At 39.2% G+C, this 18,355-nt stretch overlaps 1 protein-coding gene across 1 annotated transcript in view; it reads right to left on the minus strand.

The window, feature by feature from the left end:
* The window catches only part of slc1a7b (solute carrier family 1 member 7b), a 50,449-nt gene extending 39,466 nt beyond the window's left edge, over positions 1-10,983 (minus strand). Inside the window, exon 1 of the mRNA XM_051947662.1 lies at positions 10,843-10,983. Coding sequence (XP_051803622.1) covers positions 10,843-10,983 — 141 coding nt within the window. The remainder of the gene's footprint in view (positions 1-10,842) is intronic.
* Positions 10,984-18,355: the final 7,372 nt, after the last annotated feature.

The raw sequence follows: 18,355 nt of genomic DNA on the forward strand, positions 1-18,355 counted from the left end.
ACATCACAGGTGTTTCCAAACTCATAATCAGTCAGTCTGCCTATTTAAAGGGAGACAAGCAGTCACCCTGCTGTTTGGTGAAAAGGTGTGTACCACACTGAACATGGACAACAGAAAGCGAAGGAGAGAATTGTCCCAGGACATCCGAAAAAAAATGATAGACAAACATCTTAAAGGTAAAGGCTATAAGACCATCTCTAAACAGCTTGAAGTTCCTGTGACAACAGTGGCTCATATTATTCAGAAGTTCAAGACCCACGGGACAGTAGCCAACCTCCCTGGACGTGGCCGCAAGAGGAAAATTGATGACAAATTGAAGAGACGGATCGTTGGAATTGTATCCAAAGAGCCCAGAGCAACCTCCAAAGAAATTAAAGGTGAACTCCAAGGCCAAGGTACATCAGTGTCAGATCGCACCATTCGTCGTTGTTTGAGCCAAAGTGGACTTCATGGGAGACGACCAAGGAGGACACCACTGCTGAAAAAAACTCATCAAAAAGCGAGACTGGAATTTGCAAAAATGCATGTTGACAAGCCACAAAGCTTCTGGGAGAATGTCCTTTGGACAGATGAGACCAAACTGGAGCTTTTTGGTAAGGCACATCAACTCTATGTTCATAGACTCAAAAACCAAGCATACGAAGAAAAGAACACTGTCCCTACGGTGAAACATGGAGGAGGCTCAGTAATGTTTTGGGGCTGCTTTGCTGCATCTGGCACAGGGTGTCTTGAAAGTGTGCAAGGTACGATGAAATCTGAAGACTATCAAGGCATTCTGGAGAGAAATGTGCTGCCTAGTGTCAGAAAGCTTGGTCTCAGTCGCAGGTCATGGGTCTTCCAACAGGACAACGATCCAAAACACACAGCCAAAAACACCCAAGAATGGCTGAGAGAAAAGCGTTGGACTATTCTAAAGTGGCCTTCTATGAGCCCAGATCGGAATCCCATTGAACATATGTGGAAGGAGCTGAAACATGCCATTTGGAGAAGACACCCATCAAACCTGAAACAACTGGAGCTGTTTGCTCATGAGGAGTGGGCCAAAATACCTGTTGACAGCTGCAGAACGCTCATTGACAAATACAGAAATCGTTTAATTGCAGTGATTGCCTCAAAAGGTTGTGCAACAAAATATTAAGTTATGGGTACCATCATTTTTGTCCAGCCCTATTTCATTAGTTTGTTTTTTTAAATAATTATGTTAATCAACAATTCAAAAGTGATGGCTGATTTTGATTATTTAATTTTCAATAAATTTTTATTTATGGTTACTTTTGTGAGTTTCAAGTGATTTCAGTGAGAATTGTGGGTTTTTCCTTCTTTAACTGAGGGGTACCAACAATTTTGTCCACGTGTGTAAGTAATGCCAACCTACTCCTGCATCTTAGAGTTTTTAATTGTTATGGAAAATCTAAAGCCTACCAATGTGTTGCATAATTCATATCTCATATATTTTTTTATTTAATAAGAATAATAATTGAACTCAACTTGACATTTTTACCATGGAAAACAAAAACACGTAACAAAAAAAAAGTATTCCACTGTAAACAGAAAAAAAACATTTTGGTGGTATTTTGGTTAAAAAATAAAAACACTCTCCAACAGCATTAGTGCATATGTGGAGCTGCAGCCGAGGTTGTGTTAATTTGAGCCCGTCTCTCATGTCCACATGAGTGTTTCAGACCAAACAAACCCATTCTGGTTGCTGGAGGACAAAATTGAAGTAATTTTCCATAAAAACATTTCACATCTTGTAGTTTGGGATCTCTCCATGTTCACATTTGTTTTCCAGCGCTGTAGTACACTGCAAATAAGGTATAAATGTGAATGTTATAAAAAATGCATTCACAGGCTTATCTATAACACTATATATACCTGAATAACGTTTTCTCGAAAATACTCCTGATAATGCCTGTAGGATTATTAAACATTTATAGAGAGTTTTTCTGACACACAGAAGGTATGAAGTCTTAAAGATTTGGGTGCTGAATTGCCTAAAATAAACAGAGTTTTGGTAAGTATTACACATAATTTCAGCACTGTAATGCACAATCAAGGAAGTACAATGTGAAGAATGACAATTTCACTTAATGCGAAAACAAAACCAGACAAGTCAAACAAAAGACAAACAAAAACAGAAAAGTCGGAACATTATTTAGTTCTATTTAAATACTTTGCTACGCTAAATTTTTTTGTTTGTTTTAAGGAGCAGGAGAGAAGCACTGAAAAGGAAGCTCTAGTGGTGAAAAGAAATGCAACATCTGTTTATATAAATGTTTTAGAAGCAAACATGTGAAGTGTTTCAAATCTCACTCTGGCCTGGTGATGGAGACTTTCAAGTGTCTCTGATTAGTGCCTGAATGTGATCGAGTTGTTGCAGGTGGAAATTTCAGAAAATGTCCTAAAGGACTTAAGAGGTTTAGCCACATTAAGGACTAAAAGGAAGGACATTTTGGTTTAGTGTGGCAATGACTCGCAAAAGCTACTTTCTAAGTTACACCTGTGAAATCTAATGCAATCCAATACGGACACTAAAAGCACAGATTACTGCTATGGACACTTTAAACAGAGACTATTTCAATTTGATTTCAGCTGCAGTACATCTCAGGGGTGTGTGTGTGTATTAAATGATGCTTTTTTTTCTTATTGGATTCATAGAAAAACGCCCTCTCATTTTGTATGTACAGCTAAATGACAATAAAGGTTTATTTGATATGATTTTGACTTTACAACAGCTCTACTGCTGAATTTTCTACATTTTCAGCTTCTGTTGCTCAAAAGTTAATGAATCTACTTTGTTTATTAAGGTCATAGTGAGTGGTGGTGTAATGGATTGCCTCCATATATGCTGATAGGCATGGAAAATGTCAGTCTTTGGTTTTATTTTCTTTTGAAAATTACCTTTCCTCTTATTAAAGACGCTTGAAGCTAAATTATGACACTCATCAGACCTAGGTCCTATTGCCACATTGACAGATGTTAAGTTCACTTTGTCTTTATTGTTTCTTTTCAGTTTGGAGGTTTGTTTATGTCTTGGCACTGAGGCCAAAGGTCATATTTTGTGCAGGCATCTAAACCCCCAAACCAATCAGTGAATCTCAAAGCCATGTTATCTTTGGGAAATCGCTGAGCTAATACCATTTTTCAGAATGAGAAAACAAACAAAAAAAATGGAAAGAACTGTCAGAGTTTTAACTTTGCATTGATCCTTGAACTTGTCACGAATGACTTTGGGTTTTGTGGAAAAAACAAGTTTAAGCTTCTTTTTTTTAATTTCATCAAAAGTCATGTTATTCTAAATTACAATATACTTTGAAATTAGCCAAAGCCTGTACTAGTGAATGTACTTTAGTACAAAACCACAGTTAACCATCAGAGTAATCTCAATAAGGACAATATCAGCACAAACTAGATATCCTAAAACATTGTAAAGACAGAATGTATGGCAGCTGATCACCTGTAATCTGACTGTCATTTTGTTCTCTTACAGCTAAATCAAACATGCAGAAATCACCATTCTATCAGAATCGGCAGCAGCACTAATAACTGTTATTACTGCTGTTATCAGTCACTCTCAAATGGAGCTAATGTCCTTCTCGCTGCTTTCACAAGTCATTTACATGATGTGGTCAAAACATTCCGTTTATGGTGAATGGAGCACATCAGGATCACACATGTGCAACATGTGGCAGCAAATAAACATCATTACTCAGGAGATTGCATCAGCATTTAACACTGGGACCTGAGTTAAACATGTTTTGTGATCACTGATGGGTGCATATGTGTGATTTCTCCTTGAAACTCAAAGTGAAACGGAGAGCAAATAACATTCTGTCTCATTCAGCAGTTGTAGTGTTCCAAGATTCATGCAGAGGATCATGAGAGGTGGATCTGTGGCTACCGCTGAGAGAAGAAACGGCAGTTTTCACAGTGAAAGAGTCACAGTTTCCTAGACCAGAAAAGGTGCATTAGGTGAGGAGCACCAGGATTAATCTAATTTTCACCAACATTCTTGTGGTTGTGCGCCGTGAATTCATCTCCCAGGGTTGGACTGTCAAGGCAGAGCTCTACTGTAAATGTCCTGAGGCGTTTGAGGAAGACTATTCAGCCCAAATGATCTGAACTGTGGTTTGAGGGCATGTGAGTGGTCTCAATAGGGTGAGCACCTTCACCAAAATGAAAGTCAAGTTGCAGGATTGTCGTTTAGACACATTTTTGGTGGGGAGTTGAGCTTATCTTAGCTGGTAGTTTGATAATTTTACAGAATAGGACTTGAGTGCAGCAGCACTGGGAGCACTGTATTGCAATACAAAGAGACTATGTTGATGGGGACATCGACCAAATTAAAATATAGTTTTGGATATTCATCGGCAGTGTCTTAATTTTTTGAGTGCAGCTCATATGAAGTAATGTCTACATGCCTGCATGGCTCTTTCATACATGCATGAAAAAGTAGTTGAGAAAATACATGTATATTTCCTCAGAGTGGCATTAGTAGTTTATTTTTCACGTTCTTTCTTGCTCTAACTGGACAAATTAGCAGCTGTCATTCTACACACAATCTTTATGCTGTAATCAAGATTTACATCACTGGCTGAGTCATGTTTCTACTTTGTGTTCTTAAAATGTGTTGGCTCATTTAAGTCTGAATCTCCTCAGTTTTTAATTAGTTTTTGTTTTCTTCGGCCTAATCCTTTATCATTTTGCCACAGCACAGTCCAATTTCTCCCCAAAGTGGAGTCTTATCTCACCTCAGTAAAGCGCCCCCCCCCCCCCCCCCCCACACACACACACACACACACACACAGATTACACACACTTCCCCTATCGACCCTCCACCACAGAGGGATCTGGGTGTCTACAAACTGTCTGAAAACACAAAGGTCTGTGCCTCCTCTGTACCTCATGATGACTCACACTGACAAGCTCTTGTATTTGATGTACACTTAGAGAAAGCATTTGCTTGATTGGATTGTAATCCCCTATTGTGAGAGTAAAGGAGCCACAGGCTATTTTTAGGTCTATTTGACAATATAACAGAGGTTTAGTCGGAGGGCTAACGAGAAAGAAAAGACTGCATTTTGTTTATGGAGCACCTCCACAAAGCTACTCGCTGGCTACGTTCAGCGACGTACTGGAGCTGCCACATGGAGCAGTGTCAGTGTATTTATTGTAAGCTGTGTTTTTTTTATTGTGCATCCTTCAGGAATTACTCATCCTTTCTTTAGAATCCACACACTATCATCCACACACATACCCCTCTGTGTAAGGCAACAGTAACTTCAGCTTCTGTTTTTCTATTTATTTGGATGAATGGACATGGTGATAATGCTGCAGCTTGAAATGTTTTGCTGGTACGTCAGTGATGGAGTGAATACAGTAGCGATTATGTCATGACGGGTTATTTTTTGAGATTTTGTTTGCTTTTATTTATCAAATTTCCAACTTGTACCATTGCAAACAGAAAATGGATGGCTTCATGTTGTTGCTTTGGTGCTTCATCCATCTGTTAAAGTGGCAGCTTTCGGTCAGTCAGGTTTTCCAATCATGTGAATCCCTAGCCTAGCCGCACTAGACAACCCATGGCAACGTATTTAATTCTCTGCCAGGGTGGGTATAGTTACCCTCCATAAGGCTCGAGGTTGGATGCTCCTAAAACTGGCCGATGAATCACCATGAAGTGTAGAGTCAGAAGGCGGGCGTAACTAAGTGACGACAGAGGCATGACGATTCTGACAGAAACAACCAGAAACAACGAGCCCAGCCACGTTAGACAACCCAAGGCAACAAATTTAATTCTCTCCCAGGGTCGACAACAAAAACGACAACAGTCGTTGAGCTCCATTTGCACCGACTCTGAATAATTTTTCTGTTAACGTGTCTGTAATATACTTGAGCTTCACCCATTGACTGTATAAATAAGGCTTCACCGAACTACCGCATCCTCTGATTTCCAGCCTATTTGTTGCGCTGATTGGTTGTATACCCACCCAATTGCTGCAGAGTGATTTGAAAGACAACCTTTTAGCCCGCCTCCCTCCCTGTCGAGAGTTCCTAGACCCTTGTGTCTTCAGACCCTGGGTCTAGCGTGGCTAGGCTAGTGAATCCCAACTTCATTCAGACAAACCCACCACAATAACAGAGAATGGACGGCACACTGACATATGATGCATGAGGTCAGAATTTCTTTCAATAACACGGTGGACAAACTTGAGTATGTTTCAGGAGAATATTTTCTTTCTTTTCAACGAGCCATTCTTAAATGCAGGAACTGCCCCAGTAGAATTTCTTTCTGGGAGATAAAGTAAAGTACCAACAGCTGTAGTAGTTATTTCTTAGCAGTTCTAAAAAACTACAATGTGAAACTATTCAATCTCATTGTCTTCTTTTGGAAATTGTCATTTTGTACCATAAATTTCACAAAGTAGCAAACCTTCCATTTTCCATTCATTACATTTCTTACATTTTCGTCGAACTGGAGTTACACCCCGTGCCTGTTATTCATTGACGATGATTTTCAAAATCCTTGCATCCTACAGCGCAATGTAAACAGAAATGCTGAAAAGGGATTACAGAGCTGTTCCTGTAAATGCTTGTGCCATTTCATGCCTGACCTGAGTACCTTCAGTGGAAAGCTGCCTATAGCTGTTCAGAGCTTTCTCCAAAACAATACATGGGATTAGGTTGCCGGTTTTACAGCGTCACTTTCCAGACTGTTGTGTGGCCCAATTTATATAATGATGTCAGTAATCTTGTGCATGCTTATCCTTTCATGCCTTAGCTCTGCGCATAAAGTGATGCTAGTACTAGGTCTGATTTAGTACGACGATTGTTGCAACTTTTCTGGAAAATTGACCAGGGAGCTCATTCAGACGTGAGACTGACGCAATCTGTTGCCGTCATTTTTTAACACTGAAATAGTTTTCTCTGATCTCGTGTTTATACTTCAGATAATTTATTGTTTTTCCTAGCTTCCATTCTATGTAGCTTTAAATGATACATTCACATATTTTCCAAACAAGCACACGAGTGTCTGCTAGGATTCACATGATGGGAATTTTGACATCTCCTCAAGGGTCGCCTTGGATCTCTCTGTGGACGTCTGTGTTCAGCCTAAAATTTGTGTCGCTCCACTACAAGGGCAGTAGTGAGCATCAGTGTAGTATGTAGATGATGATCTACTGCTCATGTGTGGAGCATATTTCTTCAAGGAACAGGAAAGTACTAGCAGGGATCAATCTTGAAGTGTCAGTTTCTAAAATCTCAGTTTTATTCTCTTTGGCAGTTCTCATGACAAAAACTGTAAAAATAGTGTGTTTAACTTCATTTCAGAGTTGTCAGTGTGACTTGAGCAAAAACTGCGGTTGCTGCACATGAAAGCAAAACAGGAATAATATCTTCTGAGACGAGGGAGGAACGGCACACTGCTTCGCACAGATGAGGTACAGAGTGACCCTGATGCATTAGGTTTGCTTTCCCTCTCTGGCAGAAAAATAAGCACTGTGAGTGGCTTGTCATTTTGTGTTTGTAATACTGTAAATACAAGGACTTTGGTTTTTGAAAATGAAAATATAAACGTTCATCTATGCAATCTCAGTCGACCAACGTTGGCAGATGGTACAGATACATGGATATCGACGTGCATTGTCTGATGTGAGAACTTTTTAAAAATTGTGTAACATAATGCAGAAACAGTTACTTGGGATAATTTAGAAATGTTATCACATGGTTTGTCCAGCGCAATGGCTCCAACTTGCCATTAATTTTTCATTACTATATAGTATATACATTATATATAATACATATGCATGGTTCCAACTGTGAAGCATGGAGGAGGAGGTGTGATGGTGTGGGGGTGCTTTGCTGGTGACGCTGTTTGGGATTTATTCAAAACTGAAGGCACACTGAACCAACATGGCTACCACAGCACCCTGCAGAGACATGCCATCCCATCCTGTTTGTGTTTAGTTGGACCATCATTTATTTCTCGGCAGCACAATGACCCCAAACACACCTCCAGGCTGTGTAAGGGCTATTTGACCAAGATGGAGAGTAATGGAGTGCTGCGTCAGATGACCTGGCCTCCACAGTCACCTGACCCTAAACCCAGTAAAGATGGTTTGGGATGGGATGGACGGCAGAGTAAAGGCAAAAGGGCCAACAAATGCTCAGCATCTCTGGGAACTCCTTCAAGACTGTTGGAAAATTATTTCAGGTGACTACCTCATGAAGTTTAGTGAGAGAATGCCAAGAATCAAATCAAAGGGTGGCTATTTTGAAGAATCTAAAACGTAAAACATGTCTTGACTAGCTTCACAGTTTTTCATTTATTGCATAATTCCATACGTATTCATTCATAGTTTTGATGCCTTCAGTGAGAATCTACTATGTAAATAGTCATGTAAATAAAGAACCATTAAATGAGGCGTTTCCAAAGTTTTGACTGAAAGTTTTTATATGAAGAATATCATCCAATACATTGATAAAATAATTTTTTACTCCCCAAAACTCTGTCTGCACCAAAAATCCAATGTGTGATTGGATTCTATCTGAGAGGCTCCTTCTTAGGCTTCCAGTTGAAGTGATTAGAATAAAGTCCACACTTTACTCTCCTAACTCAGGATGTCTCAGCCTAGCGTTAATTTATAATTAATTTTGGATTGTACATTTTGCCCCAAGTCATTCACACTGGAAATCTCTCTGTAATATTGTGGAATCTTCAGATTTGTATATGAAGTGCCCTGAGATGTTGTGTATTGTTACAGTATATACAAGGTTGAACTGAAAGTGCAACAGCAAGGCATCATTTATGTACATGTTGGGTGTGGTTTCAAGACAGATTTGCAAAATTGTGAACAAATCCTTTAAAGTTGGAAAAACTATCTTGTCCCTCACTGTGTGACATTATGATACAGTACTCAGTATCCACGTGTTTACACTGAGTGGGACCTTCTAACTGAAAAAAAAATCATGTTTTCATGTGTGGACATTATGGAAATACTCTACCAGTGTCATGCTTTATTTTAGACACATTATTTCAGCGGTCAGACACAGACTTATTATTTGGTATTTTTTTGCAACTTCTCCAGTAGAATTTCTAGTAACGTTTATTTGCATTCTACTGATCAGTTGGTTGCTGCTTTTCAGGGTTAGTTAGTTCATAGACAGTTGAGACAGTGGCTTTGAGTTTATTTCATTTTTGCAACATAATGTACACTTTTACTGATGTCAGAAATACATTATGTTGCTTTTTCTTGCAAGTATAAGTTAAATGCACGGAAAAACATCAAAGTAAAGATAAATGACCCCTGTGACTGGTCTGTTATGACATTTTTAGACTCAAACTGATGCATGAATGTTTAAAGCCACCTTTTACCTTTTAAAATTAAAGCTCTGCGTGAAAATTCTTGATAAATTATTTTGTCTGCCATAATTAGATAATTCATACAAAAACATCAGTGTGTCATCGGTCATCCTTTTTTGGTCCCTCTGCCTGATGCATTATTATTATTTTCAACCATTAGATTAATAATAGTGAATCATCAGTGTGTCAGCAGCATGTTACTGTTGTAGCAGCTGCAGGTGGAGCCGCTTCAACTACCTTATGTTCAGTTTTACATACAGAGCCTCCAGATAAATCAGAGGACTCATCACCTGAATACTGGAAGAGGAAGGAAGGAGAAACAAAGCTAGAAATTAGCTTTTAGTTATTTCCCCTTTTTTGTATTTGGGATGTGGGGGGAGCTCTTATCAACTCATATAGACCGATGTGACCCTGGCCACACTCTGCTTTTTATAAGAAGCCAGAAAGGTTGAAAACCACTGGTTTAATCTTAAATGTAGTGGAATAGAAGGTCAAATATTTCCCTTAGAAATGCAGTTAAGTGGAAGGATAAAGTAGCACATAATTAAAATACTCCAGTCAAGTACGAGTTCTTCAAAATTGCACTGAATTACAGCACTTGAGTAAATGTGTTTTTTTTTTTTTTTTGCTTTCTAGCGCTGCACAAGATTCATCTTAGGGGTCATAGGATGATTAATGGGTAGGAAGGAAGAAACTCTGTTCTGCAGCATAAATTTACATTTAGTTTCTCTCTAATATTTATTTATCTCTTTATTTATGTGGGGAATATTTCCATGTTTGGCCTTCAAATTGTTAATTAGATGTAACCATGTGAGACATTTGCAGGGATTACTGTTGCTCTGGTAGAACTGCCTGGAAACCCAGACATCTACAACGGGACAAGAGGTCCCAACAAGCACACCAGCTGCTCCCAAAAATGTGCATTTTTCTTACATTTTAATCTGAAAAGCAGATTAAAAAGCAGATTGCTTTGAGATTGGGAATAGTATATGTGGAATTCTAAAACGTGCAAATAATGACCAAAAACCAACCGTGCAACAACGGTGTGAGGCCAAGCAGCTGTGTGAAGTCACAGCAGCAACACAGCAGGGTAGGAGGACCACTGACTATGTTTGCATGAGTGCAAGTATCCTTTTAATGTTTTGCATCTATTTGTGGTTTCTAGACATGCTGCAGATCTGGATACTGTGGCTCCTTATCCAGGTTTGTAAACCTTATGTTTGCTTTCGTTGGTACTGAAAAAAATGATGGAAAATAACAGGAATTCAAAACCCAACTGTACATGAATGATCAAAAGTATATAGGGTTCTGAGTAACAGTTTTTTTTCATCTTGCATGGAAACACTATATCATGAAAACCAGGATACTGACGCTCATGTAAGCTCAGTCAGTGTGATGCTGTGTAGGTGTTAGAAGCTCAGATACAGGATTCTCTCTGCATGACGTCACTCTGGGTCGAGGGGAGGAGACAGACTGACCTGCTCTGTGAGCCGCCGTGTCCTCAGGAAGAAGCCCAAAAGACACCCAATGACCACAGCCAGCACCGACATGATGAGGAGCCCATTCTGCTTGCAGACATTCTTCACCCTCACCCACACTGCGTCCAGAGCCACGGCCATCGTGAGTCACCTGTCCTGCCTCCTCCTCCTCAGCAACCCATAAACCCAAAGTCTTAAAATCCAGGTGTGAGGACGAAAGCAAAAATGAAAAACAAAGTGAAGAAAAAAGCTCCAGGACAGGACAGGAAGCAATGTGAAATATCCCGTCCTCGGCTAAAGCACCTTTGGGCTCAGCATCCCGCTCATCCTAACGCTGCGGCAATCTGCACTAATGCTAAGAGGATCCTCTCACTTTCCAGGCATCCCCTCCCACCCTGCTCCACCCATCATCAGTGCTGACCCACCGGCAGGGGGAGGGAACAGCTGGCAACCATGTCCCAGGGAGTTAACATCACCAATCCTGTTAGAGCGCTACTGTATTAAACAGGTCTGAAGCTGGATTAAAGATCCATGAACAATTTGACAAAGGTTAACCTCACAGGCCTTCTGAGCCTGTGAGAAAACAGAGGAAGGCTTGAGGTTTCTAGTACAGAGCGGTTCAGGAACTGTTCGTAGATTAATCAGCAAAGAATGGTTCTCAATCAGTGCAGCAGCATGACCTCGAATACATCAGAATACTGGTTAAAGCACATCCATGTATGAAGATTACATCAGCAGTTCTCCACCTATAGTGTCCACCATCATTTTAAAAACTCAGTTTTGTCTCTAAGCCTCAAAATGCACCAGCAGGTGAGATATTTTTAAAAAAAATCACCAATATTAAGCCATTTATTAGCCAGAAACTATAAAGACAAAGAATCATTGAATTTACAATCTTCCAGTGGCATTTGAGCTATCCGTCTGTTATGTGAAATTTTACATAGAAAATTAACCTAATATAAGCTAAAAATTGTAATATTTGAACAACATCACTTCATTTGACATGTCTCGCTTAAAAAATTGCCAAAAATCAACAGTTTGCACCAGATTCTAAATAAAGAAGCAATAACTTCTGTCACAACTTAGGAGACAATTTAGGTGACTCTGCTGCAATCAAAAGTCACATGATGAAAATTCTGTGTGCACTTGGAAGACGTTTGTACATGTTGATTCAAGGTTTTTTCAATTTTTGTGAAATAAAGAAATTCTTCTCAAATGTTCTTTCTTCATGATTTGTGGCATTGTATCTCTTATGCTTCTCTGAAGACATTTCTGCGTTCTCCCTCCTTCTAATTATGGTTGTGCTGTTTCCATAGAGGTGCAAGACTTTATATTACATTGAGAAATGATCCAGCAGTGAATGAAAATTTAACAGGAGCAAAAAGCGTCCAGACACTGGTCAGAGGTTTAAATATGTATAGATCTAACTCTACAGAAGGGTCAACAGTCAACAAGCGTCATTACAATCTGACACTGGAAACACACTGTGACCCAACCCTCTTTCTGTCCGGTTGCTCACAGCTTCTGTCTGCACCACTCAATTATCATTCTTTATAAATGAGGCAGTGTTTGCTCATTCTGACTGCTTCGTGCTCACCTGCTTTCAGGTTTCTTTGTTCAGATTGTGTTCATTTAAATGTTATGAGTATCAGGAACTATCTGTGTCGTGACTGCTCAGATTATTCCACAGCATCAAGTGAAGAGAGTCACCTCCAGACACAAATAAATGCCATTCTGAAACTAATGAATAAAACAGACCTTGCTGGATGATTATCTCAGCTATAATTACCATCTGGGCCACTATTATTATATGCAGTTACCATATTATATCATTAGAGCAGTCCAGGCTCTTGATCATAATATCGGTGTTGTTTTCATTCCTGTCAGCCAGTCTAACCTGAGATGCCACGTCAATGTGGTTTATTTCGTAAAGGACGACGGAAGCAGCTCAAACTCATCCTCTGGTCTCTAATTGGTGCTTGAAGACAAACATTTCTCTCCTTTTCATTTACTCTAATCCTGAGGAGGACGTCTGTGAGTCACTGCTTTAATGAGAACTCATTTGAGGTGATGAAGAACAAAGAGAAAACTACTTTATGCAAATACCCCATGAAAATCCAACCTCATTGACACTCTTCACTCTGCATGAGATTATGAATAAAGGAAATGAATCTTTAAAAAATACTCAGACAGATTTTTGAAAGGCTGTTAAAGACGATGTTGGACAAATAGGTCTACAGAGGTGCAAAATGTCACCAGAGACCTGGAGAAAATCCACACATTCACAGGGAGAACATACAAACTCCATGCAGAAAGATCCCAGTAAAGCGGGGATGCAAACCGGGGATCTTCTAGCTGCAAGGCAAAAGTGCTAAAAACTGCAGCCCAATTAGAATGCAGTATGAGTTTAAAAATATCCCAAACAGGTAAGGGATCAAATCCACTAATGCATACTCGATAGAACAGACATGAGGCCGGTTTTTGTGCCACATTCATCAGATTTGACAAACATTTCAAATCCATTATTGTCATCCTCAACCAGCTGCTGCTAAAGGTCACCTATTAGGTGCTGCAGATAGAACTGTGGAGGCAGAGCACTGAGAAAATCAATGGATACAAGAACTACAAAGCACTGCAATATAAACCTCCACATTCACAAACAGACTCGGGTCCAATTTTAGCCGTAGGATGGATAATTATTGCCTCAAGCAGAAGGAAATGGCAACACATAATCTGCACTGTTTATATTGTTCAGAAGTGAAAGCAATTAATTAAATGAACATAAGTCTAGCATTTTTAACGAAGCACTTCCAAAGAGAGGAAGAAAGATTCTGCCTCCATTTGAATACTCTGATTCCCGCTATAGAACATGTTTAACCTGTGTTTATGCAGAAAGTGCTGCAGCTTTGTGAAACAGTAGACAGAGGAAGGGTCACCTGCAAAGTGGCGTGTGTGAGGGCTTTATGGTTAAGATGGATTTCATTCAGTAATGTATGAGAAAAGCAGGGGGATTAGTATGAATGCATTTAACTGGACTTTGGCATATATATACAGTAGCTGTCAGTGTTCTGGAGTTCTGGTTTGTCGCATGAGATCAATAACAGTCATGTGCTGACACAGCTCTTGTCCGCTGCAGATGTTAGTCTGTGGACAAAATATGTTGTTGAGGAGTTTTGGTTAAGTTATAAACAGTCGTTCATATAGAGAATAATAATATCTGTTCTGCAAGTGCAACCTCTTGCATGTTAATCAGCTTCTAACAGCAGTCAACCAGTGTACAATGACATTTATTTTTATAAAGATTTGACCGGAAACGTATCATTTGTTTGGAACTGGTTTGACATTTTACATGCTTGCTGTCACTGTTTGGTCGGTGCTGCTGCTGCTGTGGATGGCTTTTGTGCTCAGACTTTGAATAAAAGTTGTTTTTTTCTGCCACTCCATACTTAAACTGTGTGCATTTTTTCTTATTATTAAAAATATGAAAGAAGAAAACACTGCTTCTTTCTTCAGCACAGTAAACACAGATATATGTGATATGTCCTTGCAGAATCAAAGAGGTTTAAGTGCAAGGGTGTATGAAATAATGAAACTTAATTGCTTTGTCAGTGATGTTAATCTCTTTGATGTAAAGGAAAGAACATACAGTGCTGTAAAAAAGTATTGTCTGATGGCTTCTATTTTTTGCATATTTCTCACACTTAAATGTTTCAGATCGTTCAACTAATACTTATATTTGTTGAACATTAGACAACCCACAAAACACTAAATGAATGAATTGAGGATTCAGTGAAAACCTGTATCAGCCCTGTGTAAAAGTAATTTCCCCCCTAAAACTAATAACTGGTTTGTCCTTTGGCAGCAACAACTGCAGTTAAATGCTTGTTAGTTTGTGATCAATCTTTTACATCGCCATGTAGGGAAACTGGCCCACTCTTTTCTGCAGAATAGTTTAAATTGAGCCGCATTGGATTTTTTTTTTTAGCAGGACTTGCCCTCTTAAGGTCTTGCCACAACATCTCAATTGGATTCAAGTCCACACTTTGACTTAAAAGCCTGAATTTTGTTCTTTATGAGCCATTAAGATGTGGACTTGCTTGTGTGTTTTGGGTCATTGTCATGCAGCATAACATATTTGTGTTTGAGCTTTAGGTCATGAACTAATAGATGGAAATACTCCAGGAGGATTTTCTGATAGAGAGCAGAATTCATGGCTCCAGCAATTATGATAAGCTGTCCAGGTCCAGTGAAAGCAAAACAGCCCCAAACCATCACACTACCACCGTGTCACTGTTGATATGATGTTTTTCCTTGTAAAATGCAGTATTATTAGCTTTATGCCAGATGTAACAGGACCTATGTCTTCCAAAAGCTTCTACATTTGACTCAGGATCTTATCCCAAAAAATCATGGGGCTCATCTAGAACCAGTGAGGTTTGCAGATCTTTTAATATAAATCTGGGTTCTTTTGTGACCTCCTGGATGAAATGTTGATGTGCTCTTGGAGAAATTTTGGCCGGCCACTGCTGGAAGGTTCACACTACTTCACATTGCCAGACAAGTTCTAGTTAGAACGCCCCAATTTTTCCATTTTAAAAAAAAATTGAAATTCAAGTAGTTCAAGGCCAGTGAATCCCTTGAAATGGTACAAAGTTAAGTGGTGAACTGCCAGAGGTTAAAAAAGGTAAGGTTACCCAAAACTGAGAAATAATTTTGTATATTTCTGAAATAGTATATTTCAGAATTATACACAAAGGCCTTTTTCACTGAACCAAAAATGGAATAACAAGTTCTGCAGCTATGGAGGTTGATAAAGCCTTGAAAGTTGTTACTACCAATTCCTACAGGTGTCCCAACTTTTCTTGATTACTTACACCCCCCTCTGTCTGCATTAAGGAAGTGTTGGAACACACTATCACACCATAACAATAAGAATAACACTATAACAGTAGAAGAGAGACAGACCATCATAACACTTAAAAATGTAGGTCTTTCCTACAGAGAAATTACGAAGAAAGTCAAGGTGTCAGTGAGTACAGTTTTCTTCACCATCTAAAGGCACTCAGAAACTGGGGAAACTCTGACAGGAAGAAGTCTGGAAGACCCAAAGCTACAACAGAATCAGAATACAAGTTTCCGAGAGTCAACAGCTTGCATGATAAGCAGCTCACAGGACAACAGCTTCAAGCACAGCTTAATAGTGGTCGTAGTAAGAAGTCTCAGTTTCAACTGTAAGGAGAAGACTTGGAGTTGCAGGTTTGACAGGTTGAATTGCAGCAAGGAAGTCATTGCTAAGATCTCAGAATATGAAAAAGAGGCTTGCCTGGGCCATGAAACACCGGCAATGTTCAAATCCTCTGGACTTTTATGTAATACTTTAATTACATTTTGCTCCAAAACAATTGTTTGTAGGTTTTGGTGGGACATCATCATTTTCCTAATTTTCTGTTTGTGGAAAAAGGCCCAAATATAGTAAAGAGGAAAATATTTATTTTGCAAAATATTAGTATCATTTTGGACAAAATTTAAAACACTTCCACTGTATAAAGTGTGCTATATGAATAGATCTTAAATTATTTTGATGCTTTTCATCTTTAGACATGTTGCTTGGTCTATGTTTGAAACCTGGACAGGAAAATCTGCCTTTTGTTGTAGAGCTAAGCGAGGCTAACTGAGTCCCATCTCCATTTAACACACACATATAAAAGAATTCTATCAATGCTCCCATTTGTCCTCGCAAAACAAACACACATATTTCAGAAAATGTCAAACTTTTCCTTTACCTGTTTCTAAAAATGTCCACCTGCTGACCTCAGTGTAGCCTCATTTCTGGGTCATCTGTCTAATGGGGAGCTTACAGCTTTCATTCTAATTTTGAAGACATAGTCCAGTTCAGTGCTGAACTGTTTTGTCTACGGCAGAGATTTGACTTAATTTATTTATTTCACCCAGAAAGGAGTTTTAATCTTTTGTTTGTCCAAAGATCGAGTGATTCGGGTCACTTTGTCCTTCACAGTCTGTCTTCGTGATGGAACCGTATGTGCCGCACTCACAATCTCTCTGCCAATTAATCATCATTTGCTTGTGAAAAAGGTGTTTTGCAGTTGTGATGATGCTGTGTCTTTTTCTGGCTACTGGTCATGTGCAAAGTTAGCATGCAGCTGGAACACACCCTCCCCTCTCTTTTGCACGGAGGAATCATGAATGACGCCAAGTGCTTTGGCGTGCCGTCACTGTGTGCCAGAGCAGAGCTGCATATGTGTGAGTAAAGTATGTGCTCGTGCTGGGATCACATGTTTTGCCAGACTCCATGGTCACTAATCCTTCTCTTTTGCCAATATTTCCACTCTATCTGGTTTCATCAGGCAGGGATTACACAGGATTAGACAACCTACCAGAAGCTGACATGCATTCATTCATTAAAAACCCAAATGCAGTTGCTGACACGCCTCCAATTCAGCCAGAACGCACCAATTACAGCCAAACCAGCCACATTGAAAGCTCACACGTTAGAGTGGCTTTGAGAAATTCCTGTAAAACGATTTATGTGAAGGGTAGCTGTTTTGACAAGATTGTTGTCCTTTATTCTCTGTGATTACGTAACATAAGAGCACAGAGTCCTGATTTCATTGGGATGGGAGTAGTGATGAGGTTGTAGTTTAGCAACCTAAGGCTGAACAGAACCTTGGAGCAGTAGGCAATCAAATCTGCAGTGTTTTTCTCCTCCTTCCCCTTGCAAGAAGTTGAGAAAAGCACAACTTTTCAAAAAGATTTTTTATGCAGCTGTACTGACACAAAGCGCAATTTAATATACGATAAAAGTAATGTTTTGTTCAGACTAACATTACACAGGTCACCCAACTGGATCAGGACAGTGATCAGTGTTCTGACTTTGTAAGTTTTTTTAGCTATTAATGAAAGTACATATCTTTTTTTTGTTTAATATATGTATATAAGGGCAGACTGAATACAATCTGCAGTCAGCCGGGTTTTTGTCTTTTCTTTCATAAAGCCAGGCTCCCATTGTGCTCGGCTAAGGCTCATTAAGCATCTGCTTGGGACAGATGTCATTTCAAGTAAGCTGCACACCACATGACTGACAGGTCTCTCTTTCAATCAGGCATCTACGCAAAACCTACTAACAGCAGGGCCTGAGTTTGATTTATCTGTAACATCTCTTTTCTACCTGAAATAAATGTTATGTTAATTGCATTCTGAATTACATGTCCGGTGTTCTCATGTGAGAAAGAAGCAATAGAAAGACTGACCAAAATGTCAAAATCATTTATATCTTTCAGTTGTGCATGTTAGATTCTGGCACGGCATTGTGTTTGATTTCCAGTTATAAAATAATATTTAATAGTCTATTAGGATCTGCTATTTGGTTTATAACATTAGTTGAAGTTCAGTATAATAGTTACTCATTGTGGTATATTCTTTATCTAAAGCGGTTTCTATTACAGCAAATTTTAGGTGTCCAATTGGGATATAACTGTTTCTTTAACACAAAAAA

The sequence above is a fragment of the Acanthochromis polyacanthus genome, chromosome 4 (assembly GCF_021347895.1).
Source record: "Acanthochromis polyacanthus isolate Apoly-LR-REF ecotype Palm Island chromosome 4, KAUST_Apoly_ChrSc, whole genome shotgun sequence".
NCBI lineage: Eukaryota > Metazoa > Chordata > Actinopteri > Pomacentridae > Acanthochromis > Acanthochromis polyacanthus.